The sequence below is a fragment of the Thunnus albacares genome, chromosome 10, assembly GCF_914725855.1.
Source record: "Thunnus albacares chromosome 10, fThuAlb1.1, whole genome shotgun sequence".
Taxonomy (NCBI): Eukaryota; Metazoa; Chordata; class Actinopteri; order Scombriformes; family Scombridae; genus Thunnus; species Thunnus albacares.
In genome coordinates this window covers 25199750-25211102 of record NC_058115.1, presented here as the reverse complement: position 1 = coordinate 25211102, position 11353 = coordinate 25199750, and the positions used below count along the sequence as shown (strand labels likewise).

The 11353-nt window shown below is 41.1% G+C and overlaps 2 protein-coding genes across 2 annotated transcripts; both read right to left on the bottom strand.

The window, feature by feature from the left end:
• Positions 1-1031: 1031 nt before the first annotated feature.
• On the bottom strand, positions 1032-7215 carry LOC122990020 (heterogeneous nuclear ribonucleoprotein A0-like). Its single transcript, XM_044363114.1, has 2 exons — positions 7128-7215; positions 1032-2835 (listed from the first exon to the last, which is right to left on the bottom strand). The coding sequence occupies exon 2, from the start codon at positions 2623-2625 to the stop codon at positions 1717-1719; it is 909 nt and encodes a 302-aa protein (XP_044219049.1). The 5' UTR covers positions 2626-2835; positions 7128-7215; the 3' UTR covers positions 1032-1716.
• LOC122990021 (heterogeneous nuclear ribonucleoprotein A0-like) lies at positions 4901-9895 on the bottom strand. Its single transcript, XM_044363115.1, has 3 exons — positions 8696-9895; positions 7128-7235; positions 4901-5003 (listed from the first exon to the last, which is right to left on the bottom strand). Exon 1 carries the CDS (start codon positions 9785-9787, stop codon positions 8888-8890), a length of 900 nt encoding a protein of 299 aa, XP_044219050.1. The 5' UTR covers positions 9788-9895; the 3' UTR covers positions 4901-5003; positions 7128-7235; positions 8696-8887.
• Positions 9896-11353: the final 1458 nt, after the last annotated feature.

The following is an 11353-nucleotide window of genomic DNA, read 5'->3' as shown; positions in this document are numbered from 1 at the left end:
CTCCCTCACCAACAGGGTATAATACATTTAAAATGTAAAATGATAAACCAAATAAATTATAATATTGATAGGAAAAAATTATTTATACACACACAAAAATATGTTGATACAGCTCATTCCCAAAATCTTAAAGGGTAGCTTCACAATTTTTCAAGTTTGCCTTAAAACAACAGTCAGGTGTCCATATGAACAGTGAAAGAGGTTTTTTCTTCGCTGTAATCATTCCTCCCGTTCATACCGGCTATTAAAAGATCAAATGTGCTTTCAATGTAAGTGATGGTGGCCGCAGACATGACAACACAGTACTAGATGAGATTTGAAAAGATGACACACATTTGTTGAGTCGAAGGGACTTAAGAAGCAAGAGAAGTAAGGTTTTTCTTTTTTATTTAATGACTCCAAACACTGGACTGGATCAACCCAAAGTGATGAACAACCAACTGTCCTGAAGGTAACAAAACCACATTTTCTGGAAAAATTTGTCCACCGGGAAAGACTGACAATATTTTCTTATTTATCTAAAACCAGTGTACAAAATGCAGCTGAACACTGGGAGCTAGCTTCAAAAAATAGTAATAAAAAGGGGGGAAAATATTTCAGTGTAAAGAGAAATAATTTAAACATAAATCATTCAATTTACTAATGGGGGATATACACAATGTAATCCCTTTTTCTGTAGGATTCACAAGATTTTAAGCCTCAAAATTGCATTTCCTACTGTATAATCATTCGTTCTTTGAAGGTTATCATCTAAATTGATATGAGAAACTGCAAATGAGGAGACCAAGTCTGTTAAATCAGATTCTTCGACCTCCCACGTTCATCTCCGCTTGTATAAAATGGCCGATGAACTGGAAATGCATTAATTCACAGGCAACACTCCCTCCTGGTGGCAGCTTTATGAACTCAATTCACATGCTTATAAAAAGAGAGGCAGGTTATCTACTATTTATGCTGATTTTTAAATATAAGAACTGCTGAATTATAACCCAAAACCACTACTGGAAATTAAGACAAGATGTAGACTTTCAAAACATTAAAAACTTTAATAAAAGCAGAATAAAACATAGGGGTGAACTGAACACATTGATTTCAAACAGTTTTAATCTAAACAAAAGCCTGTAATGGGACGGGATAAGTGGAAAAAAAAGTAATTTACAGTTAACAAAAACAGTTCGTGACATTTCTCCAGAAAAATACTTTGTCACGAAAGTGTTTAGGATCAAGAAACTCAAGCAATCGAGTCCCATGCTGCCCGACACTGCCACCAACTTCACTTAAAACCCTGAGTTCATGATGCAAAAAAATAACAGACATCTGACTGGTTTGCAAGACAAACAAACTCAATTTTCTGAGTTGAGAAGCAGTGACTGACATTGATTACGGCTTTACAAATGGTTCAAAAACAAGCCCCCCTCCCCACCCTCACCCCTCTCAACATAACAAAAGTACAATTTAATAATTCACAATTCTTAGTAGTAAAGTCCATAATGTGTGGAATAAGAGGACAGATGGGGGGCAGCCATGATCCAGAGGACAGTCTCATTCATTCCGCGTGGGTGATGGGCACTGCTCCCTTTAATTAAACACAAAGACCCCCCTCCCCTCACCCCCACCTTGGCTTGTGTTATGTATGTTTGTGTGTGTGTGTAAATTCAAGTTCGTTGTTATCAGATTTTTCCCCAATGGACATCTCAAAAACTTGAGGGAGAGCTACTAATAGCCACCGCCGAACCCACCGCCCCGGCCGTAGCCACCACCGCCGCCGCCTCTGTTGTAAGGAGCCCCGCTCCTGTAGGAGTAGTTACCCCCCTTCACTGCACCATAACTGGAGTGCTGCTGTCCGTAGCCGTCCCCAAAGTCACCATTACTGTATTCACCCCCCATCTGGTTGTCGTATTCGTCGTATCCCCCTCCATACCCCCCGTAGCCTCCACTGCCGTTGTAACCGCCGCCGTAGCCTCCTCCGTAGCCGCCTCCATAACCGCCACCGTAGCCTCCGCCGTAGCCGCCGCCGCCGCCTCCTCTTCCGCCGCCATAGCTTTGCATCCCTCTTCCTCGACCTCTCCCTCCGCCGCGGCCGCCGGTGGACATCTCCTGCTTGGTCAGGGCCTTCTTCACCTCCACCTTATTCCCGTTGATGGTGTGGAATTTGGTCAGCACAGCTTTGGTGGCGGAGTCGGTGTCCTCGAAGAAGACAAAGCCGAAGCCTCTCTTCCTGCCGGTCTGCTTGTCGGAGATGATCTCGGCCTTCTCCACCACGCCGAACTGCGAGAAGTACTCGCTCAGGTTGTCCGCCTCGATGTGGTCTTTCACGCCGCCGACGAAGATTTTCTTGACATTGGCGAGGATGTCCGGGTTGTTGGCGTCCTCCCGCGCTATGGCCCTCTTCAGCTCCACGTTGTTGCCTTCAACGACATGTGGCTTAGCCGCCATTGCTGCGTCGGCCTCCTCCGGCGTCGAGTAGGTGATGAAGCCGAAGCAGCGGGACCGTCCGAGCTGCTGGTTCATCACCACAACGCAGTCGCTGAGCGTGCCGTACTGCTCGAAATACGCACGGAGGCCATCTTCTGTGGTCTCCACGTTCAGACCTCCGACAAAAAGCTTGCAAAGTTTCGCCGTCATGATTGAATTTTCTGAGGATGGTTTGCGGAGAGACCGTCCCTCTTCTTCTTCAATGAGAGACGTCAGGGCGGGCCGTTGGACTCACTCGCCTTCGTAAGACGTAGCCGTCGCTGATTGGTCAGCTTGAAAAAAATCTCCACCCACATTGGCTGGCCGGCGACACACGTTGATGCTGCCTCCAGGGCCCGTCGGAAATCTTGAGTTCAATAGCTGAGGAGAAAAAGGAAAAACGTGGATTTCGACCTTTGTGGTCGTTGGTTTTGCTCAGTATCTGTTTTATTAGCGAAGTATGCAAGCATACAAAGAATATGAATAAAACTATAACAAGCGTATATAATGACATAATAAAAATAAACAAAGCAGTACTAAAATTAAATGAAAACATTAAAATTTTAAATCTCTTTACAGAATCTAATAATAGTTTTGAAATGGGATATAAAACGTGGAATGAAATATTGACTGTACAAGGGAAATATGAACTGCGCTAGTGGGCCAAGAAACGGAGACAAGTGCAATAAATAATTAATTATGAAACGGTGGGGGTTGAATGCAATATACCACGTTAAGTCCAATTTGATGAAATATATGAATGTGACCACTTCTTCTGTACAAAGCTGTTTCCCGGTTAATTCCCTTTGCTTATATTACTATTACTGAACACCTATGCTGCCTATTTAAATATAAAGCTCACCATGCTTTCATTAGAGTAAAGCTCGATTGTGCCTTGAACACACCGGACACGTTAAACATCGCATTATATTGGATTAAGATTTTTAATGGGAATTACAGTTTAATAAAGATAATTTTATAGATTTTTCGAGACGGACTTCTTTCAAATTCATGCCTTTAATTTAAAGGTAAATCCAATTAATTTGCTCAAGATTGAAAAAACTATATTACCACCGCCAAGCCAATCCCTTTTCCTATAACAGCATTAAATATTTAAAGCACTGAATTGACCACATGCACTCCAAAGACGTGAAAATGTCCTCAGATCAGCAGGTTTTATGATTTACAACCTGGTTGAATGAAACAAATATGTTCACCAACTTCAGATCTTTGGGCTCATCAACACTGCAAACCCTGACTGCCTTTTCAACATTTAAAAAGGTATCCTAACAGTATTTCCATCATACAGAGGCTGGTGTGTCATCTTAAGAGTGGCATAATCTAACATATTGAGGGCTTGTATTGACTCATATTTGACTTTTAAAAAGTCAAAACAAAATATTCAGCGCTTCAGAGTTTATGTAATTTCTCAGAGTTATTTATCACTTTAGTCTGAGCATATAGCATAATATAACAGGAGCCACCAACACACTGTAAGTTATGTATCCTCAGTTTCTTTAATGCACAGTGCTGTCTTAATATTTTAATTCTTCGTACTATGTGTTAAATATGTATTTCTCTGTGGCTGTGAACATAGCTGTCTTCTAGCCTAGTCGTGAACAGACCTGTGCAATGCAGTTGTTTTACTGTTTAAACTACAGTCAAATTGGCCTGATCATATAAGCTTTTAAACAGCTTTGAGGGATGGACAATCTTAGCTTTTAAAAAGGTAAGCTTAAGTCAGACTTCAGAACAAGTGAAACTAGTCTTACGCCCCTTCCCCCAAGGCTGCCGAAATAAGTCTCAAGGTATTTCTCCAACTTACAATCGTTCAAAAGAATGAACAGCACATTAATACATGTTGCAACATGCTGATATTTTGAGCCAGTACCAACCATCTGTTAAAACCACCGTCATAGCTCCAACTGGCATTTCTGGCACAGTTTGGCACAGCCTTCTCACCAGAAAAGCCGCACTGGTTTTGGTTAAGCATCCAACTGTAGACCCAGGTCTTCAAGAGCTCTCTTTAACGCTTTCACATCAAGATGTAGAAACCATGTAATTTAGGCTGTAAATGGAGATGACATCCATCTCAAAATGGGGAAAAACTATGTTGTTACCACAGCTAAGCCAATCCTTTTGCCTAACTGATATTTAAAGCATTGAAATGGACACGTTGATGCACTCCAAAGACCTGAAAATGTCGTCAGATCAGCAGGTTTTATGATTACAACCTGGCTGAATGAAACGGATATGTTCACCGGCTTCAGTTCTTTGGGCTCATCAACACGGTAAACCCTGACCGTTCGCCATCGTTCTCACCAACAGATTGGAAATCTGTTTGATCCCCCCCCCCCCCCCCCTTCATGACGGGTATCACCAGGGGAGAACAACAGTGACATGCAACCAAACGATCCTCAATGTAAAAAAAGTAACATAACAAGTCTCTTGGTATATAAAAATATATAATTTATTGTGGATCCATTAAAAAGCACGGCCAGTATAACAGATGTTTCCTACGGGATCAGAAATCGTCAAGCACCATTATCCTATAAAAAAGGTAAGAGAACAAAAGTAACATTTACACTCCCATAACCATGTCAAGCATCACTTAATACACTATTTTTTTTTAGTCACACACTACATGTACATGTGTGTCACACCAGGTCTCCCAAAGCATCATAGTACATCAGACAGGATCTACGTAATTAAAGATACTTTCCTCAATTTTAATAAAACGAAGGGTTACTTTAACATTTGACTCGTATAGTTACTGTTTGGGTTTCAGTGTTGAGGTTTGTAGTTTCTTTAACTCATATTATTCCAATAAAGACATAAAAGTATACAGTAAAGTATTAGTTTTACTTAAATATCACTAAAGGCAGCAGCAATGATCTTGTAATCAAGACATCACCGCTAAACAGAGGAAATAAGCCTTTTGTTGAGTTTCTTTCAAGGCTCTTTTGGTTACTGAAAATGCATCTGGAAGATCAGAGGCTTTCCAAATCCATTAATTTTGAAAATCTACCAAATCCCTCTGCGCTGCGGTACTGATGCCAAGAGTGTTTCAGCATATATTTCTTTCTTTATCTGTGGGAGAATGATTGGGAGCATTTCACACATCAATCTTGGCTGCTCAATTAGCAGCAACCTTTCAGATTACCTTTGAAATAAAAACCCACTCGCAAACCTCTCCAACAATAATGCATTTCTTTTTAACTACTGATCAACATTTGGTCAGCAGACTTGAAGACCTTAACTTTACAGTAACAAAACTTTAAATATTTGCCTCAAACATGCTGCTCACTGGGCTGCCAATGGCCTTTTCTAGAAATGTCAAATTTCTCACAAATAAATGTTTCTGAATAATTTGAAGGAAAAAAAAGGCCACCCAACTGCAGAATTCATGTTAAAATTAAAAAAAGGAGTGAATCACAAACATCCAAACCATAATTTTGTTCTAGAAGTATCGCTGCCCAAGGTCTGTATTTCCACCTCCAGAGCCTGTTATTGCAAATATAGTGTATATAATAAGGAAATGAATCATCCTCTAGGAACAAATCCACACACACACACACACAACAGTACAGTGATGTGATGGATCAGTCACAGGTCATTGTGGAGCCTTGACTCAGTTTCCAATTAAACATTTACAAGCAGCGTGCAGAGAGGTCTGCAAACAGATGCTGCCATCACTTTCGGTTACTATGTGTGAGGAGAGCCTTTGTATACAAAGCATGCATGTTTCCGTCATTGTTCCTTGTCTTTAAGCCTGCAGACATATGTTCATCAATACAATTGTAGGTTAAACCTTACAGCTGTTTTAAATGTCATGGCCACATCGTATTTCCTTTAAATACCTCACAGGAGGAAGGAAGAAAAAGGAAAAAAAAAAAAAAAAAAAAAAAGGAGGGAAAACACCCATGAAGGCCACCAAATGGTAAAGTTACCCAAAGCTTACGCTTATGAACACAGCCAAGAGTATTTACTTACCTGCACCTATTTTACCTCATTACAACCATATTGTGGTATAACTCTCACACAGCACATTGTAGAATAATGAAAAAATATACACACTATAAGAAATACAAGACAAAGATTATAATAATAAACTTTTATTGTATTTTGAAACCCACAGTGCCCAAAGTGCCAACTCTTCCCCCAGATCATCATCCTCATTAAACACTCAAGTCAGTGGTTCCCAACCTGGGGGGCTAGGACCAACCAAGTGGTCTTCAGAAAAATCTGAGGGGTCACAGGATGTTTACAGAACGAAAAGAAAGTTATATTTTTACTTCTCAATGTTCCTTTTTTGTTAAATGTCAATACAGACCTCTACATGTCACTAAAAAAAACTAAAATCTTAAGAAACAATCACTCTTAACTACTCACAACTTGCGTCCATCATTAATTTTAAGGGTTAAAAGGCTAAAACAGTTGAGAACCACTGGCTTCCATGTTTTGGTCCAACAAATCACTGCACAGGTCCTTGATTAAGTGCTGGTCACTGGGAAGAGATCATCATAGCACTTGGGCACTGTGTTATCAAAATTCTCCAAAAACTTAAAACCCACCACATCTTCAATAAAAACCTCTCATATCAAAACCCTTTTAAGACTCTTTCAAATGCATTTTGACCACACTTGGGAATCCTGTGTGAAAACTGACTTCACCTGAGGGGGAGAAGGCACAACCACTCTCCGGTCCCCCCGTCGGCGTGCAGACACACACCCCATCGTTTTTCAGGGTGATGTCCCTCGTGCCCAGGTTACCGTAGCAACCTGGAGGAGATGGGAGAGAAACAGAGTGAGACACTGGACAGATCAAGGTTTTCTGGAGGAGACACCAATTTACTCGTTCCATTATTTCATTTAATGGTGGAACAAAATTTGGGTCCCCTTCCACCCACTTAAAAGTTCATTAAAGACCAAATTGAGTAACCCCCCCAAGTTTGTTTTGTTTTTATTTTAAGATTAGCTAGATAAGACGCATTTAAAGCTATGATTAATGTGTAAGTGATAAGTTGTTTAAGATAAAATAATGGCACACTTGTGCACCATCTCAAAGATAATCCATACATGGTTGACCAACACAGAGTGAAGACAGGTTGATTTACATACCTAGTTTGCTGGATGTGGATATCCTAATGAGATATTTCAGACTCCTATCACAATCGACCCCAGGTAATCAACAGGGTCCTGATGTAGCCTACAAACAAACTGCTACGGCTATTATGGCTGGGATAGCCTACTGGAATACGAGTAAGAACACCTAAATGTAGGAATAATCAAAGATAAATATCAGAGCCCTCATGTCCACATAAAGATATGTATTCAAATATGTAAAAAGAGAAATGTGAAGTCATATTAGCAATGTCTAAAAACCACATTAGTTTAAAAACAAAGAGGTCAAACCCTACAAAGCCTACATGCATTGGCTGTGGGTAGACTGCCATTCTGTAACCATTTCACCCACCTGAGTGTAAGGGAATAAACAGTGGGAGAGATGCCATGTAACTATAGATCAACAAGGTGATGTCACTTATAAAACCTGTGGATGAACTTGAGGAAGCCTGGTTAAATAAGTAAAATAACTAAGCTAAGTGGTATAACGTTTTATTTAAAATGAACATACATATGCATACCAAAGTGTTTTAACAGTAAGTTTTGTTCTCCAGACATGAAAGTATACAATATACATTAGATATTGCTACAGGTAAATGGAAAAATGAACAATATTTTGACTGAAACTATTACTATGCGTGAGGAGAGTTTGAGTATTGAACACAGTATGGGGAAGGACACAAGGAAGCTGGATCCTGCAGTATCACGTCCCCGCCTTTACTAAATGACCCAAGTAAAATAATTATACAAATTGATGTTATTATCAGTATGACAAAGCTATGAAATCCAAAAACCACAAACATGCTTTCTCATCCTCATACATTGGGGGGAAAAAATAAAATAAAAATCACACTAAACTTACTCCATAAAACAAATCTAATTGCTTAAAATGCAAATATTGAAATAACCATAGAACTTGAGCATAAACAATCCTACATCGAAATTTCTCCAAAAAACAGCGAGTGAACGCAAATAAAAAATAATATTCCAACTCTAAACGACAACTACATAAAAATGGATCACCGTATTTTTTTATTCTTTATTTGAACGTGTCCTAGTTGAACGGCAACAACTGCTGCTCGTTTTAAATCAGGTTTTCTGGGAAGTGACCTTCCTACCTGTTTGTGTTTTTGAGGTCTTCATTATGATTAGGGGGGGAGGGGGGTCTCTGTGTCCGTATCTCTGCCATGGTTGGATATCACGGCAGACGCCCCGTTACTGATTTTTGAGTTTTGACGTCCAAATCCTGGCTGGAGGTAACTTATGGCAGGCGGTGGGGGTGGTTTGATTTTCCATCTGTGCAGTCTCATTTAGTAGCCGCCGCCGTAACCCCCCCTCGGGTATCCGCCACCTCCCCCTCCTCGGGTGTAGGGAGCGGCGCTCCTCTGGCCGCCGAAGGGAGGCCCTTTCATGGGGCCGTAGCCAGAAGAGTGCTGCCCGTAGCCGCTACCAAACTCGTTGTAGCCGTTTCCACCGCCATAGCCGCTTCCCTGGTCGCCATAGCCGCCACCCCCATATGGTCCGCCGTACCCTCCGTAGCCGCCACAGTTGTAGCCTCCGCCATTTCCGTAGTTGTAGTTTCCGCCGTAGTCTCTGCTGCCGTAGCCATTTTGATTCCCCCTCATGCCTCTGCCCGGTCTTCCCCTCGGCGCCATGCCGGTCCTGTTGGCCGCTTGCATCTCCTGCTTGGTCAGGGCTTTCTTCACCTCAACTTTGTGTCCATTGACGGTGTGGAACTTCACTACCACCGCCTTGTCGGCCGCGTCGTGATCGGTGAAGTAAACAAAGCCGAAGCCCCGTTTCTTCCCGGTCTCCTTCTCCGAGATGACTTCGGCCTTCTCGATCTGACCGTACTGAGAGAAATATTCGCTCAGGTGCTCCTCCTCGATGTCGTCTTTCAGGCCGCCGACGAAGATTTTCTTCACCTTTGCGAGGGCCTCCGGCTTGTTAGCGTCCTCTCTCGCCACGGCCCGCTTCACCTCGACGGAGTTTCCGTCGACGGTGTGCGGCCTGGCCGCCATCGCAGCGTCGGCCTCCTCTGGTGTCGAGTAGGTGACAAAGCCGAAGCAGCGGGACCTCTGCAGCTGCTTGTTCACGACCACGACGCAGTCGGTCAGCGTACCGTACTGCTCGAAGTGCTTGCGCAGGCCATCGTCGTCGGTGTCCACGTTTAGTCCACCGACGAAGAGTTTACAAAGCTGGTCGGTCATTTTTAAATAATGATGAGTTCAGTAACGTAATAAATTTATAGCGTGCTAATCTCAAAATGGAGGAGGGGTATTAACGCAGCTGAATTTATAGCAGACGCGCTGTGACGACACACTAGCTTGAAAATCGATAACACCTCTTCCGGTCCGCCTCCCACCAACCCGCGTTCCGCGTATGCCCGCCCTACTCTGCCTCTGATTGGCTAGTGCTGTTGCCTTCTGGTTATGTTCAGGCATGAGGAGTGAGATGATTTGGTTAGAGTAAGAATATCAAAATCAGAGCCAATCAGTGGCGGAGTAGGGGCGGGTCTCCGCAGAATGCGGCTGGGGAAAAAAACGTTTCCGGTCCCCCGCAGCCATATTGATGAACAGTTTATATTATTTTAGAAAAATGTACTGTTTGGAATACTAAAAGATAACTCTAAATTGATTTATCAGAAATATATTACAAGTATTTTAGTTTTATTGGATACATTTTATATTCATAAAAGCAAATTTACAAGTAAAAATCCTAACTTCGTTTTTACAAAAGAGGTCAAACAGGACATTGATTCAATTCGATTTTCTTCTAATCCAAAGGCTGTAAAAAACATGAATGTTTTTTGTTATAATCTTTATGTGAACTGTAACTCCCCCTAGCTCAGGGTTTGTTTTTTTACTTTTCTTCTGCCATCTTTAAAATGAATATTTTGATATTCTGCTCACTTTGTATAATTGTAACTGATTTTTTATTTCAATAAAGAAGAAATAACTACTCTCCCTTTTCTTTTACTAATAAGGCTGCCTAAAACATGTTAAACAAACTCATAAAACCATAAAATACTTTTAAAATACGTAATAAAAATTTACATGACTAAACACTAAAAGCTCATTTTCGTTACGTAATGGCAAGCTCAGAGGCCTTCCTTGAAAAAATACTACTTTATTCTTCAGATTTGTCCAGATATGAAGCTCACAAGTCATGAGGACGCGTTATTAAAATGCTCTTATGCTACTCACAATGGGCACCTGGGTTTTCTCTGCTAGTTTTAATAACATTTTCTAATAAAAATGTATGACATGTGGCACCATGTGCGGTTATGACCCACATAGGATATAGTGAATTGTGTAAAAAAAAAAAAGAATTAAAAAGGTTATGAGATGCAGTCACATTGAGCATAAAAGCAACAGAACAAAGAGCGAGAGTGAAAGCAAAGAGTGAGGTTGGATCTACATCAAAGACTGAGGTCATGTTGAGGTTTTTTTTTTTTTTTTTAACTAGTTGAGCTATGTTGAACTCCTTGAACTTGACAGTCAGGCCATAAACACATTAAAGGATAGGTTCACAATATTTCAAGTCTACCTTAAAACAACAGTCAGGTGCCCAAATGAACACTGAAAGAGGTTTTCCTCACTATAATCCTTCCACCTGCTCATGCTGGCTATTAAAATATCCCCTTCAAATGTGCTTTTAATGTAAATGATGGGGGCTAAAATCCACAGTCATTTTGTGAGGAAATGCATTTAAAGTTTTATCCGAAGCTTTTATGAGGATTTAGCAGCCTGAGTTAATCATATCAAGTGGATATA